The sequence below is a fragment of the Chlamydomonas reinhardtii genome, chromosome 2 (assembly GCF_000002595.2).
Source record: "Chlamydomonas reinhardtii strain CC-503 cw92 mt+ chromosome 2, whole genome shotgun sequence".
Classification (NCBI taxonomy): Eukaryota; Viridiplantae; Chlorophyta; class Chlorophyceae; order Chlamydomonadales; family Chlamydomonadaceae; genus Chlamydomonas; species Chlamydomonas reinhardtii.
Genome location: NC_057005.1, coordinates 379,633 through 396,550, shown reverse-complemented (window position 1 = coordinate 396,550; position 16,918 = coordinate 379,633). Strand labels below are relative to the sequence as shown.

The 16,918-nt window shown below is 66.3% G+C and overlaps 2 protein-coding genes across 2 annotated transcripts; both read left to right on the top strand.

Moving 5' to 3' along the window:
* Position 1: 1 nt before the first annotated feature.
* Positions 2-9,802, top strand: CHLRE_02g075950v5 (uncharacterized protein). The gene is made up of 4 exons (XM_043059150.1): positions 2-942; positions 1,285-3,723; positions 3,890-4,282; positions 4,400-9,802. The coding sequence occupies exons 1-4, from the start codon at positions 502-504 to the stop codon at positions 8,156-8,158; spliced, it is 7,032 nt and encodes a 2,343-aa protein (XP_042926784.1). The 5' UTR covers positions 2-501; the 3' UTR covers positions 8,159-9,802.
* A 1,638-nt stretch (positions 9,803-11,440) lies between these two features.
* On the top strand, positions 11,441-16,585 carry CHLRE_02g075900v5 (uncharacterized protein). Its single transcript, XM_001701789.2, has 11 exons — positions 11,441-11,680; positions 11,841-11,931; positions 12,082-12,140; positions 12,338-12,417; positions 12,616-12,662; positions 13,070-13,134; positions 13,377-13,494; positions 14,065-14,124; positions 14,378-14,625; positions 14,833-15,024; positions 15,363-16,585. Exons 1-11 carry the CDS (start codon positions 11,540-11,542, stop codon positions 15,486-15,488), a joined length of 1,227 nt encoding a protein of 408 aa, XP_001701841.1. The 5' UTR covers positions 11,441-11,539; the 3' UTR covers positions 15,489-16,585.
* Positions 16,586-16,918: the final 333 nt, after the last annotated feature.

The following is a 16,918-nucleotide window of genomic DNA, read 5'->3' as shown; positions in this document are numbered from 1 at the left end:
ACTCATACCCATACTTTTTAACACCGAGCAACTATGTTGTTCACAGGCTCACGCAACAGACAGAACCGGGCCCTGGTTGGGCTCAAGCTTGGCGCTCAGCTGTTACCCTCTCAGCTCTTTGTCCTGTTGATGAAACTGATCTTCTGCTAGCTGGATTCAGGGCCTGAGCAGGCTTCAACGCGGGGCCTTGGACATCTGGACCAAGCTCAGCAAGCAGCTTGTAGAGCCTCTGCCTTACTTTTGGAAAAGGCAGGCATTAAACATGACAGACTAGCAAGGGCGTCAGCCCATTCAGCGGGCATTCAGCGGACCTTCATGTCCAAAGCTCGCTCAAGCAGGGACGGACCCGCTCGAAGCCGCTGCAGCTGTAATGGAGGCTGCAGCTGCTGCAGCGGCTGGAGTTCCGTCCCTGGTTGTGCCTGCAAGCAGTCAGCGGCGCGTTCGCGGGGTCGTGTCGCGGACTCACAGAAGCTCGCAGCGACGTCATCAGAATTTGGATTGATGGGCAACAACTGCAGCGTCCAGCGGCGAAGAAGCAGTAGGCAGCAGACATGTTGTCGCCCACGGTCGGCTGGCATCCCCTCGCTGCCGCTCCTCTTACTGGCGCTTGCCTGCGGGCTGCTCCCTCCCGCGTGGGGCCCGCTTCGGGGTGCGTACGCACAGGCCTGCAACAGCACGGTGGCAGACTGCTCGGGCGGGGAGCTGACGCAGTACGGCGTCTCGGCGACGGCCGCCCCACCGCCCAAGGACTCGATCGCAGCGCCCTACTCGGCGCTCCTCGGCCCACCCGACTACACGGCGACTCCGCTGTGCATCTCATATGCACCCAACACAACGCAGCAGCAGCAGACGGCGTGGTCCCAGGCCAGCAATGACCCGTCGGCAGCGACGAGGTTCAGCTCGGTGACCGCGGGCTTCAGCACGCCCGTGTACGCGCGCCAGGTGAGTCAGCCTGGGCAGGCGGTCGGCACTATGGGGCACGGTGTGTGCCTCCGGCATGGGTACAGGCAGTCCGATGGGGGCTACTCGAGGCGGGGGACCGCTCTCCCCTGCTGGGTGGGGGGCTGCGGTAACGGGAGTGTTAAGGCGCTTGGAAGCGCTCAGCTGGCCCCGCCGCTGCATAACATGCGGCGCTCCTAGCGGCGACCGCTCACGAGCATGACAGGCAGCAAGGGTACGGCATGGGCATGAGGCCATGATGCTGGTCGGCCTCATCGCATGATGGTCGCTTGCCGTTTATCCCACTCCTTGCTTTGCATCTGTTGCCGCCATGTGCGCCTTCAGGTGGGCGTCCTGATTGTCAGCAGCGCGACGCCCAACATCACCGACAACCTGTTCCTGGTGACCGCCGACTCGGGGTCCATCAGGCTGTCATGCCCAGAGAACACGGGCCGCACCTGCCTGGGAGCCAACGCCAGCGAGACGCCGTACTGGTTCACGTGCAACACCAGCAGCCTGGTGGGGCCTATCGTGGGCATGCGTATCAGGCTGAATGCGACGGTCGTGGTGGACGCGGTGCGGTTAACGGGCTTTGTGGCGTGGCCATCGCCGCCGCCGCCTTCTGCCAAGCCACCCAGCCCCAACCCGCCCAGCCCCAACCCACCCAGCCCCAACCCGCCCAGCCCCAACCCGCCCAGCCCCAACCCACCTAGTCCGGCGCCGCCCAGCCCCCATCCGCCTAGTCCGGATCCGCCCAGCCCCAACCCGCCCAGCCCCAAGGCGCCCTCACCGGAGCCGCCTAGCCCGAAGCCACCCTCACCCAAGCCACCCAGCCCCGGGCCGCCTTCACCCGAGCCGCCCAGCCCTCCTCCCAGCCCGGAGCCGCCCAGCCCTGGGCCGCCTAGCCCTCCTCCAGGTCCTGACCCGCCGTCTCCGCAGCCACCCAGCCCGGAGCCGCCCAGCCCTCCTCCGAGCCCGGATCCGCCCAGCCCTCCTCCCAGCCCGGAGCCGCCCAGCCCTCCTCCGAGCCCGGATCCGCCCAGCCCTCCTCCCAGCCCGGAGCCGCCCAGCCCGGGGCCGCCTAGCCCGGAACCACCCAGCCCGGAGCCACCCAGCCGTCCTCCAAGTCCTGACCCGCGGTCACCGCAGCCACCGAGCCCGGAGCCGCCCAGCCCTCCTCCCAGCCCGGAGCCGCCCAGCCCTCCTCCCAGCCCGGAGCCGCCCAGCCCGGAGCCACCCAGCCCTCCTCCAAGTCTTGACCCGCCTTCACCACAGCCACCAAGCCCGGAGCCGCCCAGCCCTCCCCCCAGTCCGGAGCCGCCCAGCCCTCCTCCCAGCCCGGAGCCACCCAGCCCGGAGCCGCCCAGCCCACCTCCTCCCAGCCCTCCTCCTAGTCCCGAGCCTCCCAGCCCGGAGCCACCGTCACCGCAGCCCCCCAGCGCGCCGCCTAGCCCCAACCCGCCTTCACCGGAGCCGCCCAGCCCTCCTCCCAGCCCGCAGCCGCCCAGCCCGGAGCCGGCCAGCCCACCTCCTCCCAACCCTCCTCCTAGTCCCGAGCCTCCCAGCCCGGAGCCGCCGTCACCGCAGCCCCCCAGCGCGCCGCCTAGCCCCAACCCGCCTTCACCGGAGCCGCCCAGCCCTCCTCCCAGCCCGCAGCCACCCAGCCCGGAGCCGCCCAGCCCACCTCCTCCCAGCCCTCCTCCTAGCCCTGGGCCTCCCAGCCCGGAGCCGCCGTCAGCGCCGCCGCCCTCTCCTGGTCCGTCGCCTCCGCCTTCTCCCCAGCCACCGCCATCGCCACCGCCGTCAACTCCCCCATCGCCGCCCACCCCTCCCAGGCCCTCGGCGCCTGCGCCCTCACCGCCGGTGGCGCCCAGCCCACCCGCCCCTGAGCCCGCCTCCCCATCGCCGCCCTCGCCCAGCCCGCCGCCCGCGCCACCCGCCTCTCCCCTGGCCGCCACGCTGGGCCTGCCCGCCGACATGGTCGACACCACCGGCAAGCCCGTGGCCGTGCTGACGTTGGCGCGCGAGTCCACGCTGTCGGGCGTCGAGCTGACCGACCCCGGCGCCCTGATGGTGTTGTTCCCCGGCGCCAAGACCGTCCAGGCTGTGGGCTTCCAGCTGGGTGTGCCGCTGCAGGTGGTGCCCCGCGGCGCCTCGGGCTCGGGCGTGGACGTGTGCAGCGGCACCTACCTGGCCACGCTGCAGGAGGAGTTCTATGCGCGGCTGCCCTTCAGCACCACCACCGCCACTTCCGTCACTTGCACGCGCACGGCAGCGGTGGCACCGGCACCTGCGCCCACGAGCCGCCGCCTGCTGCAGCTGCTGCTGGGGCGCCACCAGCAGCAGCAGCGCCACCAGCAGCAGCAGCAGCAGCGCCGGCAGCACAGGCGGCTGCTGGCCGCTAGCAGGCCAGACGGCGGTCTTGAGGCGCATATGCTGCGTGGCCTGGTGCAGCAGGCGGCATCTGAGGCCGGCGGGCGGCGGCTGCAGCAGCAGCTCTTTCCCAGCAGCAGCAGCGGCAGCAGCTCGGGGCGTGGTGCGGAGGAGAGGAACGCGGTGGGCGCCTGTGCGGGCGAGTCCGCCGGCGCCGTCAACTTCAGCATGCAGGTGCCCATCGACTCGTCCGGCTCGGCGGGCGGCAGCAGCGCCAGCGGCAGCATCACCTCGGTGCGCAGCGAGCTGTACGACAGCATGCGCAGCTGGCAGGTGGCGCAGGAGGCCAGCGGCGCCGGCAGCCTGCTGGTGTGCAGCCCGTCCGTGGACGAGATCAGCGTGTCCACAAAGGTGCGGTGGGGGGCGTGCTGGGATGACGGGCACGTGCGCCACATTTGTGTGTGGTGATGCCGCTACAGTTTTGTCCTAATTTTTACGATTATTTCCTTCCTTTACTGGTGTTTCCCTGTTGTGTCTGCGCCCCTCGGTCTCATGGACCACTTCCGTCCATGCACAGGTGCGGGCGGTGTACGAGGTGGGCCTCAGTGCCGCAGGCGCCCGGGCGCTGTCCACCGCCTGCACCGGTGCGGGCGCAGGCAGCGGACTGCTGGGCGGCAGCAGCGACGTCAGCTGCAACCTGGCGCCCGGACCCGGCGCCGCGCCCGTTGAGGTCAGCCCGGCGCCCGGAGACACCAACAGCGTCGCTAGCCCCGCGCCCGTGGACATCGCGGCCCCGAGCCCAAGTTCCAGTGGCAACAATGGCGGTTCGTCAGCCGTAACCCTGCTAGCTGCAGTTGCAGGCGGCGCAGGCGCGGCCGCCGTCCTGGCAGCGGCAGCGGTGGTGCTGGTGGTGCGCCGACGCCGGCGGCTGGCGCGCGAGGCAGAGCTGAAGAACGCCGACTGCGTGCAGGTAGGGAGGCAGGGGCGTAGCGGCAGGTTCAAAATGTGTGCGCAACCTTGCCAACTTGCCTCATGACGGCTGCATTTGTTTAACTTTAATTTTCTTCAACCTCTTGCGCACCTGCAGCCTGTGAGCGACCTGTCCTACGCGGATCGCCACTCATCCTACCTGCCACGTGAAGTAGCGGGCGGCCGCGGGAGCCACCACAGCAGCCGCCGCTCGGGCCGCAGCGGCGCCATGCGCGTGTCCGCCGCCGGCTCGGCCGCCAGTAGCGTCCGGAGCGCGCGGGCCAGCAGTGCCCGTCGCTCGGCGCTGGGCCAATCTGTGGTGACTGCCAATAGCAGTAGCAGCACTGGCAGCGGCAGCGGTGCTGGTCGCGTGAGTGCGAGCGGCAGCCATAGCACGCGTCTGGGCGCCAGCAGTGTAGGCAACGCCAGTAGTAGCAACAATGGTGGCAGTGCTAGCAACACGCCAAGCGCGCGGAGCAGCACCAGCGGTATCGGCAGCCCTGGCGGCCGCGCCAGCGGGACCGGTATGGGTGGGCCAGAGCAGGCGCACCCGCACCCGCCTCACCACCACCATGGCAACATGGATATCGAGGCAGGCGGGCCAGACGCCCAGGCACATGCCGCCACAGCATCAGAAGCAGCAGCAACCTCGGGGCCGTCAGCACAGCATGGCCTGCCGGCTGAGCAGTACCAGCAGCCAAACCCACCGCTGCGCGGCCGTGCGCTGCGCATGTACGAGCGCGCCCGCGGCGGAGTGGCGGGGCCGTCGGTGACGTCCTCGTCGGCATCACGCAACCTGCGCGCGCTGGTGGCCGTGCGCGCTGCCTGGCGGGCCGCTGCAAATGCGGGGGGTCAGGCGGCGAGCAGGGAGCCCAACGCACCCGGTGCGGGCGGCGACATCCCAGCCGTCACCGGCGCGGCCGCTGTCGCCGCGGCGACTGGCGCGGTGCCGGGTAGCCGGCCGCGCTCGCCTGGCTCGTTGCCCCCGGCGGTGCCGCCAGGTAGCGTTGACGTCGGCGACGCCGAGGCGGCGGCCGTGGTTGCTGCAGCCGAGGCAGAGGCGGCGGACCCGGCGTTCGCACTTGAGGACGACGAGACGGCTGCGGGCTTCATCGTGGAGGATGGCGACGACAGCTTTTCATCGGTGCGGTCGCACGAGTCCGGCGTGTCTGAGGCTGCGCGGGACGGCGCCGAGTCGGCCTCAGCCACAGCCGCTGCCAGCGCCAGCGCCGCGCAGGCTGGCGCGCCGCCGGTGTTCCAGCGGCGGACGACGTCGGGCAACTCAAATGGCCGGCCCTCGCGCCCCGCCTCGCCTGGCTCCGCCTTGTCTCGGCCCTCCTCGCCCGGCCACGTGGTCGCCCCCGGCTCGCGGCCCCTCAGCCCCGGCCTGCTGGCCGCGACCAAGGCGGCAGCCGCGGCTATCGGCGCGCTGGCGGCGGCGGTGGAGGCCCGCAAGAGCTCCAACGGCGGCGCCAGCGCGCCCAGCTCCAACCGCACCTCGGCGGGGCGGAGCTCCGCCGCGGCGCGCGGTGTGTCGGCGGAGGGCGCGGCGTCCGCCTCCTCGCGCAAGAGCTCCTCGCGGTCGTCCGGATCGCGCAAGACCTCGCCGCGCCTGCTCACCCGCATGCCCTCACCGCGCGTGCACCCCTCGCCCGCGGGCACGTCCGAGCGCGGCGACAGCCCGCCGGAGGGCTACAACCCGCGTGCGCTGGGCCGCGCCGCCACCACCGGCCATGGCGCCGGCGCCGCGGCCTCTGCTAGCGCCGGGCTGTCGGACTGGGCTCGGCCGCTGGCGGCTGCAGCGGGCGCGCTGACGGCCGCCACCAGCCGCTTCGCCAACTTCATGCTGGGCCGCCCGCTGCCGCGCAGCGTCAGCGCCGGCAACACGCCAACCAGCCAACGCGGCAGCAGCGGTGGCGGCGGGACAAGTGGCGGCGGCGGCATCAGCACCCGGCCGTCCTCGGGCATCGACGGCAGCCGCAACGGCTCGCCCGAGAGCACCGCCAGCGGTTCCACCGCGGTGACGGCAAAGTCCAACTTTGTCGCAGCCGTCGACGAGCACATCCCGCCGCCGGTGACCCTGGCGGCGGGCATGTGCGCGGAGCCGGAGGCGTTGGCGGCGACGCCGGCCGAGGCCACTGCAGCAGCGGTGGCGGCAGCGGCGGCGGCTCGCGCATCGGCGGCACCGCCGCAGGCGGCGACGTGGATGCGCAGCCCTGCATCGTCCACGTCGGGCGTTGAAGGTGCCGACACGACAACCACTGTGATTGCTGTGCAGCCGGCGCCTTCACTCAGCAACCGGTCGTCCTCCTCAGGTGGCCCCAGCAGCGGCGATGTATCGTTCGGCATGCTCCCGCTGCCGCCGCGCGTGCCCAGCGTCATCCAGCCGCCGTCGCAGCTGCGTTCGCCGTCGCAGCTGCCGGAGCGGCCGCAGCCGGAGCTCCACTCGCCGCGGCAGCAGCGCTCGCCGTCCTACACGCGGGCCCGCTCAAATTTGGGCTCTCCACAGGGACCGCGCTCACCGTCGGTTGCAGAGCCGCAGCCCATGCTGGTGCCGGTGCAGTTGCGGCAGAGCCCACCGCGCCTAACGCGCTCGGCACCCGGGGCCCATGCCGCCAGTGTCGACGCCACTCGTGGTGCAGGCAGTAGCGGCGCGGCCCAGCGCGCCCTCCACGCCTCGCACTCCACGTTGCCCCCTCGCCCACACCACGCGCCCACCTTGTCCAGCCTCGGTCGCACCGGCTCGCTTGGTGCTGCCGCTGGCGCTGCGCCGGCTTCCGGTCCTGGTGGGCCACTGGCAGTGCCGCGTGTGCTGCGCCGCACGGTCTCGGAGGCACCGCAAGGCTCTGTTGCACGTGCAGCGGCGGCACCGCCGCCGGCGCCTCCCGCGCCCAATCCGAGCCGCCTGGCATGGTCGAGCAGCATGGCCGGCGGGAGCCATGAGGCCACGGCAGAGGCCGACCAGGCCACTGCGTCGGCTGCGGCGCCTTCGCCGGCGCCGGCACTGGCGCAGCTGGCCGACTTTGCCAGGATATCAATGCTGCCGGCACAGGCGCCGGGTTCTGCACTGCGCGAGGTGCTGAAGCAGCTGCCGCCCACGCTCGACGCCACCTACAATGCCGCAGCCGCAGCTGCAGCGGCGGCGGCAGCCAGCGCCGCCATCGCCGCCAGCGAGGCGTCCGACAGCAGCGGCAGCAGCATGTGGTCGTCCACGTCCTCGGAGGGCAGCTTGGCGGCCGCAGCCGCCGCGGCGGCGGCAGCACCAGTACCGAGCCGCCGCGGCAGCGGGTCGGGCACGCCGGCGGGCGTGGCGGCGGCGCTGAGCCGGGCTGCGCGCTCGCGTCGGCGGCTGCAGGGCATGCTCGTTGCGCAGGCGCAGCAGCATCCGCAGCAGCAGATGCAGCTGCTGCCGCCGCCCGCAGCAGCAGCCGCAGCGGCCCCTGCACGCGATGCGCTCACCATCGACGACGTGACCATCGGCACCTCGCCGCACCTGCCCGGCTTCTCGCTGCTCTTCCGGGTGCGCTGGAAGCAGGCGCCGGGGCGCTTCGGCCACATGCCGTACTCGGCCTGGGTGCCGTACGACCAGCTGCCGGCCGCCGACGGCCAGGAGGCGATGCGGCGCTTCATGCAGAGCGGCCGCTGGCGGCAATTCAAGAGCACGTCGCAGTACGCCACCTTTGCGCGCGAGAACCGCGACCGCGTGCCGCGCCTGCTGACCATCACGGAGGACTCGCGCGCCGAGATTGGCAGCGGCCACCTGCCCGTGGAGGCCGCCGCAGAAGCGGAGACGGGCGCCGACACCAGCGGCCGGCCCTCCATCACCGGCATCGACGCCGACAGCGAGCGCACCAGCGGCAGCGTGCGCGGCGGGTAACACGCGTTGGTGACGTGTCGCGCGCGGCCCTAGGAGGGTGTGTGCTCGGTGCTTGCCTCGGTCAGAGCAACCTGGCTACGAGGGCGGGGTAGCCAGGTTGCTTGGGGTAGGCGGGGGAAGTTGTTGAGGCGTGCCGAAGGGCGTGCAGCTGAGGCGTGACCCCTGACATCCAGCGCTGTAGCGGCGCGGGTGTCAGGGGCACGCGGCGCCGGCAGCCGCTGAATGGCCGCCTCCAGGTACTGCAGAGTGCTTATGCAGCAGGTGGGGCCGTGGAACTGGGTCGGACAGTGTGGCTGCATTCTGTTTGCCGCGCTTGTGCACCTGCAGGTAGCAGTATCCAGCCATACCGGTATGCCAGAGGAAGGCTTGTGCGGAACAGAAAACAGAACCCTTGATTACTGCAATGCGCGTCTATGGCCACTAGTGCTGCACTTTATCATTGTGCTGGATGAAATGTTTGTTTGGGGATTGCAATGCGCTGCAATAGCGCGGCAACTTGCCAACATGTGCGTGTGTGGGACGAGAAACATGGAACGACTCTGTGGAAGGGGAGCGTGAACTGTGGACTGCGTCCTTGGGCAGTTATACATCTCGGGACTCCCGAAGGGCATCAGCAGGCTGCAAGATGCTGTTGCCGCGTCCTGTATGTGGCGCAGTCGTTAAGGAAAGTGCAATGTACGTGTATGCGTGTATATGTGTGGGTTTTCGGCAGTTGGATGTTTGACGGGAGGCGCTGCTGTCGTTGACCATGCCGTGTGCCGCCGTACAGGTTGCCATTGTGCGTGTTTGACATGGGACTATCATCGTCTCTCCATCGTATCCATGTGAATGAATGAGTCACGACTGGCAGGTTTTACAACCGGTGTCAGGTCCACAGCTGCACCGGGTCAAATAGAAAGGAAAGGAAGCAGGATTTGAGCCGAACCTGATTTTACGGTCTTGGCGTGGTGGCGAAAGCATGTGGACGACGTGAATACTATCGCAGCACCCTAGCAGGCCATGCGCAGGCCGCAGGTAGCCATCAAGCGCAGTATGCAGGTATGCAAAATGTTGGCTGGTTGGTTAAGTGCAGGATCTTGCTTCTTTTAAGCTGGCCGCGTTTCCGTGACCTGTGAGCAATGAACAACCCGAAAAGGGGGCGGCGGGTGCAGCATGTATGTGAGGTCGCTTACCCGCGCCTATCCTGGCGGCATCTTCTGTCCTAGTTTCGAGGCATAGTCTTTTCGCAGCTGCTGTGCCAGTGGCACGGTGTGCTGTGACTGTGCCGGCATCACCCTCCAGATAAACTGCAGATTGAATCAGCGAGTGGTGGCTGTGGCGCCGGAAGGCTCTGTCGCTGTTAGGCTTGGTTTTGGCCGGAGGTCTTACGCTGAGTTCGTCTCGGTTTGGATTTGGATTGGGGTGATCAATGATCAGGAAATGCTCAAGAAGTGGTGGTGAGAGTTGGGCCCCCCGTAAACCCCCTTAGTCGCTGCGCTCGGGGGGCTCAGCCCAAGTATGGCATCGCCGGTGATACACAGACCGTAGTATGAGAGATGTGTGTCGTATATGGACCGCCTTTGTGAAGCATGGCATCCCCTGGGTACCATGCCACCCGAAGCTGGAAGCTTTGCGCACTCCAGATACATGTAAATACACGCGAAGAGATTACCTTGGGCCATTCCTGGGGGTCCGTGCTCAGATGTACCTGTTGCCAAAACCTGGGCTGTGGCCACGAGGAACGGCCCCACCTCCCATGGAACAGATGCTGTCGCGACTCCGTTGGATGCCACTTGAGCTTGCAACGGGGTAAAGGTCGGAACCTACCACAGTCGTCTGAGCAATTGGCAATTCGGTCAATTGGCAGTTCGAATGGGGGGGTGTCGCGTTTGGTGGTGCATGGGAGACAGGAGGGACGTTCCGTTTGGATGGGTGGGAGGGGACGGATGGGTGGGGTCAGCACGGTTCTTGAATGGGGAGCCGGAATGGAAGTGGGGGGTGGGGGGTGGGGGCCATGGGCCGGGGCCGTGGCGGATGGGGATGGGGATGGGGAATTCCCAAAGTTTCGGGGACAGAACACAAATTGATTGCCCTTTGCAGTAATTCTCACTTTCAGTCTGTGTGCAACGAAGCGCGGGACACGGCCCTGAGCCGCGCCGCTGCACATTTCACGCCGCGCCGCCGCGACCCTTTCAGTATGGTGATGGCGAAACGCATCAGGCTGATTGCAAGCAAAGGAATTATGGCGGGATCAGCCCTGGGGAAAAGACGAAAAGTTGTCTCAGTCAGTCAGTGTAGTAGGACAGTCGGTAAAAGACACATCTAGATGCCCCAGGGCGCCGTCCGCAGGGTTATATACTTGTGTGTCGTAGAACTTCCGTGTTCCGCCCACAGTCAGCCTTAAAACCACGATGGCACAATCCAACTCATCCAAGGAGTGCAGGGGGGAATGCTAAATGGTTGCAGGGGGGATTGTTACATGGTGTTGGAGTGTGCGATGGGACAGGGTTAAGGCAGGTTGGCGAGGTCCCGTAGGGTGCAGCTGACGCACATACCCCAAGCAGGCAAGCAGACGGCAAACAATTTGCAGCGGCAGAGCAGAAGTGCATGGCTGGTCGAACGCCGGAGTTACTGTACCGACAAGTTGCGGGCTGGCTGGAAGTTTGCTGATGCGCATTCCTCACGCTCCGGGCGCCCGGCCAGGCGATAGCACCACACAGACAGACCGCAACGCCACACTCGCGATGCAGAGCCGCAGCGCACCTGCAGGAAGATGACCAGCGTCCACGGATGAGCACCAGAGGCAACCGCAGAGAAACGCAGACAGAATGCAGCAAACAGTGGCCGGGCGACAGTGTGGCAAGCAGGGGCGAAAACAGGGCGAGGGCGCGAGGCAAGGCAAAATGGTGCTGGAGGTTGCTGAGGGGGGCTTCGTTACATGGTGGTGGGCAATGACCGCACAGTACAATCAACTGTCAAGTGCACGCAAGCTTAGGGAATACTGGGCTTATGGCAGGCCTGAGTACAAGCCAACGCAGAGGAGATAACGTCCATGGTCGGCGCAATACAGGCGCGGCCTGCAATGGAGCCGAGCGGAGGGGGGCGGTGGATGGCTGAACCATGGACCCGCCCGCTGCCAGCCTCTACATCTAGACAACGTAAGATGCATTACTGTAAGCTGATTCTTCTGAAACAAATCAGGCACCAGGCACGAACGGAGCTCCCCCAGATGGAAGCGATTGCGCGACGCCCAAAATCTCGCACCTTTCGGGCAGTTCCGGCCATTCTTGACACTTTCTGAGACACCTGCTGGCCAAATATTTGACACCATAGTGCCGGACGGGTCAAAAACACCACAGTAGATAAAAAGAACGATTCGCGGGGTTCGCCCCAGCGTGTCGAATGGCTTCAGCACCGTCAGCTCCTCCAAACAACCCTCTGTCTGGGCAAAGTGGCTATCAATTTGTGAAAGCGCTTGGAACCGGAGCGTTCGGCAGCGTGTTACTGTATCGTCGCCAGCTTACGGAGGGCGGGCCTATCGAGGTGCGTACATCTACTGGAATCTCTGGCGCTCCTGAAATTTCGCATGAGCTTCCGGAGCACGGACCAGCCAGGAAATTGCGAGTGCGAATTAATGCTCGCCTGGAGTTATCCGCGTCCATTATGCATTCACCTGCTGCATTGCTGTCCAATGACTGCACAGGAGGTTGCAGTCAAAGTAATAAGCCGTGAGGAATGCTCGGACTTCAACCTGGTGTCTCGAGAGGTGCACAGCCATCGGATACTCGTGCACCGTGAGTTCTGTGTACGGACAACGCTGGTTGTGGTGGGCGAGAAGCAAGGATCCAGAGTCGGGGCCTGAGCCCTGGCTGAGGCCCTGGCCGCGGACCTAACCTCTGCCATACCGGCCCCCTGGCCCCAACGTGTGCCCTTTCCCAACGCAGCTCATGTAATACGATTTAAACGGCTAGGTCTTACGCCCGACAAGCGATTCCTCTACATGGTAGGATGCTATATATTTGATGTCTTGACTGCTGGGGTTGTGGAGTGCTGCGCGCAAGGGATGCCGGCTGAACGAGGCGTGCGCTGGGGCGTGACCCACGCGCACGCCAGTGTGGGGGCGCCTTTGTAGGTTTGCAAGCCCGCTCCGTCATGCCCCACTTGTTCACTAACGGATGTTTGCTTGCCCCGCATGCACAGGTGATGGAGTATGCGGACCGCGGGGACCTACTCGACTACCTGCGTCGCCGGGGGCGCTTCCGAGAGCACGAGGCGCGCTGGTGGGTGACTGGCCACGCTTTGACTCAGGGCGAAGCCTTGTCACACTGCCAACATGGCTGATTAGGAAACAGTACTGCTGAGGGCGTGGGTGGCTCTACGGGAGCGTCGCACATGCAAGGCGTGTCACGGCCGAACACGTGTTGTTGTGAGGCCGTCCGTCCGCGATGCACTGACGTGCGGGGGTGTGCGCCTGGCAGGTTCTTTCAGCAGCTCGTGTTCGGCCTCGACTACTGCCACCAGCGGGGTGAGTTGACGTCAATGCTGGTGCTGCTGGTGCCGGTGGTGGTGCTGGTGTCAAGGTGTACGTGTCTGATGCCGGTTTACATGTGTTGAAAGGGAGGCCTTAAGCCCCGCGATCTCAGGGCCCGTCAGAAAACGCGGAATGACGTTGGGGTAATGGGTCGCCGAGGATGATGTGACACGTGCATGTGTCGTCCTTGTGCCTTGGATGCCTACGCATTCAGAGCTGCCCGCCGCCAGGCGCATGCAGGCTTCGGGCCTGAACTGAGAAGCAGCAGGGCAGCCGGGCAGGCGCACTGTAGTATCTGTTGATGTGCTAGAGAGCGTGTTTGGCGGTTGGCATGCCTGACTGCCGGGCGTGCTGGAGCCTTCGCCTGCGTTTCGGTTCCAACGTGTGCCCGGTTGCTGCAGGCGTTGTGAACCGCGATCTCAAGCCGGAGAACCTGCTGCTGAAGCGGACGCCGGACGCGCGACAGGTGCGGGCGAGGCCGGAGGGAGGTGCAAAGTCATGTTGCTGGTGTGTGGTGCGTAGGGGCGTGTGGTGGGTCATCGACATGCAGAGTTGCGGCATGTGCTGCTGATCTGCCACCACCGCAGCCACAGCCTCGTGTCACGCCCCATTCAATATGTCACCCTCCGCGCGCACCTCCACGCACATGGATATCGCTCGCCTCCATCGACCATGTGCACTTTCCTGTACGGGCGGCTACCCCAACAGGAGTTGACGCAGGGCGACCTGGAGCACCCCTTCAACCTGCACCTGAAGATTGCGGACTTTGGACTGAGCAAGGAGGGCATGCACTCGCAGCCCAAGAGCCGCGTGGGCACTGTCACATGTGGGTGGCCACCCGGGAGGCGGTAGGGGCGGGAAGGGGGTGGCCGGGGGAGGGTGGGTTGCAAATACCAGCCCAAACTAAACCAAACCATGCCAAACTAGCGGAGCACCGGCAGAGGCGACGGGTGCAAGCGTTAGTACTCTATGAGAGCGGCCGAGGCGTCGTTGAGAAGCAGGGCGAGCGGCGCCAGGCAGGAACTGCCGGGCCAGAAGAGCGATACGTTGTAAGCGGGAAAAGCTGAAGCCGAAAGGGCAGGGCACAGTGAAAGGGCCGAGGCGCGTCGGCGGCAGGATAAAGAAGGGGGTTGTGGCGCGGGAGGGGGGGGGGCTGTCGTGCGGGAGGACGAGGGGTGAGAATGCAGGGCAGAGGAGTTGGGTTCCAGGGACAAGGCGCTCGCTGTTGCTGGCAAGGAACTGTATCTGAATCGGATTAGTCGGTTGCAAGGTGCGACAACTGCTGCTTGTTTGGTGGGCAATCTAGCTTACTGGGCACTACTTTACTTATGATGCACTTTCTAACAGCACCGCGCCTTGCTTCATTTTCTGTCGCTGCAATTGTCAAACGCTACAGACATGGCGCCCGAGGTGCTGCGCGCGGGGCCCAGCCGGCGCTACGACGGCAACAAAGCGGGTGCGTTGCGCGGGTACGGGGGCAGGAGCGAGGCGCGGGGTGAGCGGGAAGGTAGACCGATGTGCGCCTGCGCCAGCAGGCTGCAGCAAGGCTTGGGCGGCTTTGGGTCCCGCAGTGTGTGGCGTGACTGCCCGCTCAGCCGCCTAGCCGCTCAGCGGCGCCCACCGTCACGACCCGTACCGCGCTCACGTCCATGCGCCCACCGCCGCCGCTGCTGCTGCTGCCTGTCACCACCGCCCCCTCCCACACACAGACATCTGGTCCGCCGGCATCGTGCTGTATGTGATGCTGTTTGCGCGCGCGCCCTTTGACGACCCGCTGGCCACCACCGACAAGGCGAGGCGTGACGCCACCATGCAGCAGATCCTGCGCGGCGAGTGGAACGTGCCCGCCTCCGTGCCCGTGGCGCCCGAGTGCCTGGACCTGCTGCGCGGCATCCTGTCGCCCGACCCCAACACCCGGTTCACCCTGGCGCAGATCATGTCGCACCCGTGGTTCTCGGTGAGCGCGGTGGCCGAGGGAAGGGGGAGAGGGCGGGCCGCGGCGAGGCGAGGCGTGGGCATGGCGGGGCAACTGCCCGGCGGCCAGAGCTGCACATGCAACGTACAGCTTCTTTCGCCCGCCTTGCTGCCTGCGCCTGCCTCTTGCGTGCTTTTGCCCACACCTACCCCCGCCATGCGCCGCCACGCTGCTGCCGGCGCTGTGCAGGTGGGCCTGCCGCCGGCGGCCCTGACCATGAACACGGTGCTGGTGCGGCAGCAGACGGCGCAGCCTCCGCCGTACGAGCAGAGCGTGGAGGACGTCAACACGGTGCTGGAGGAGGCCACGCAGCGGCCGGGGCATGGGCAGGGCGGCGGGCTGGGCGGCAGCGAGATCACCGACTCGGGCTTTATGACCATGGTGCGCGTGGGCGGCCGGAGGCGGTGGGAGGGAGGCGGTGGCAGGGAGGCGGTGTGAGGGAGGCGTGGGCAGCTATGCAGGGGGCATGGGGCGGGGCTGCAGAGCGCGGGTGGGACGGGAGCGGGGAGGATTCGAGCCGGGCTTCAGGCGGCACGGTTGCAAGCAGGGGCTGGATGCCGGTCTGGATCGGGAGGACGCATCGTGGAGGCAGCCGGACACTGGCATTGGCTTTGCATTATGTGCAACTGAGCGGCGCAGGGGCCGCTCATGCTTCACTGCATGCTAGTACGGTGTTGCTATTGCTGATGATATTGCTGATGCTAATGATATGTGTGCAGATTGCGGACGAGATGGAGGAGGAGAACCGGCGGCACAACGCGCCGTACATGGTCGACCCCTACCCGGGCCAGGGGCAGCCGGGCGCGGGCCGGCCGGGGCAGCCCGCGGCGCCGCAGCAACGATAAGCCGCAGCGAGCCGACAGCCAGCGGAGAGCACACCGGCGCATGTGCCGAGCTCGGCAATTCACGCCGAACACAAGCACTGCGGGCGGCCACGAGAACGTCACGTGAAATGCGATGAAGTACGAGCAGCAAAACCTGAGCTAGCTTGCGGAGGCAATTTTCCTCCGCGTTGTGCGGTCGGCGGGTGTGCATACATCGCGCGCAATGCAAACGGAGCGGGCCCGTGTAGAGCTCACATTCACAGCCAGCTACACGTGTCCCGAGCACCCCGTATACCTACGCATGCAAGCGCACGTGGGGCCTGCGCCGCCATACGCATGCAGCTGCCACGTGGCTTACACACACAAGAAGGAGGGACGTCTTATCCGCCTGATGATAGGTACTCATGAGCGTCTGGTGGTAGTTATGGTAGATGGTGTGTACACGAGTCGGAGATGGCAGCGCGTGCTCGTTTGTGCGGTATAGCAGTGTGCATCCTAACGCATTTCGTGCCCGTATTCTTGGCTAGCTTTTAAGTGTGTCGCGTCCATGTATCGCGTCGTAATTTGGTTGGGTTATTGAAGCGCTCGCTGTCCATGTGCCCAGGCATCATGCGCGGCGCGGGTGCGCGGCGATAAGCTACCCGGCTTTAGACTGCAAACATGTTGAAGTGTGTCGCACTGCGGCAGGCGTGCGAGTTGACAGTTGCGTGGATGGTCTGTCGGGCAAGGCAAGCAGATGGTAGGTGTACCCCGCAGACGTATTGGTTGCGGCGCTGTCGGACCGGCAACCGGCGAACACCTGGGCCCTCAGCGCGCAGTGCGAGGGGAGAAGCAATTGGAATGGAGATCGGGGCCGGCGCAGGGCGCATGCAAGATTCTGTGTGCCGGCGTTTGTGACTTGGTGTGGGCAAGGCAAGGTGGCACCTGATGGCGGCAGCATCGGCGTTGGCGCTTGGCACTGAGGACGGCTGCTTGCAGCGACTCCTACAGACCTGCGCCCCTGTGGCTTGTTAGGAGGCAAGTATTGGACGCCCTCCTGAAGGCCTTCCCCAGGAGTTGCCCGCTCCAGTGGAGGAGCAGAACTGCATGCATCACTGGAACTGTAAGATAACAAGAAGTTCGGATGACGGGTCCACGGTGGGGCGGTGGGCGTGATGCAAGGTGACGCGTCCGCCCTGTCCCATCGCACGCCCCTGGTGACTGGGGTGAACAGCGTGACTGACCAGGGTGAACGCGGCAAGCAGGGGCGGTGGCGGAAAGCAGGGACCGAGGCAGGAGTGGTGGCGGAGAAGCAGGGTTCGAGGAAGTGCCCGGCAGGGTGGGGCCTCGTTCCAATCGAACTCGGAGCCTGTATGTGGGCCTTCCCCCACTGGCTGTGCGCCTGGCCGCCGACGCAGCTAAGGCAGCGGCCGCGCAATCAGCATCAGCGGGGCTACAGAGCACCAGCACAG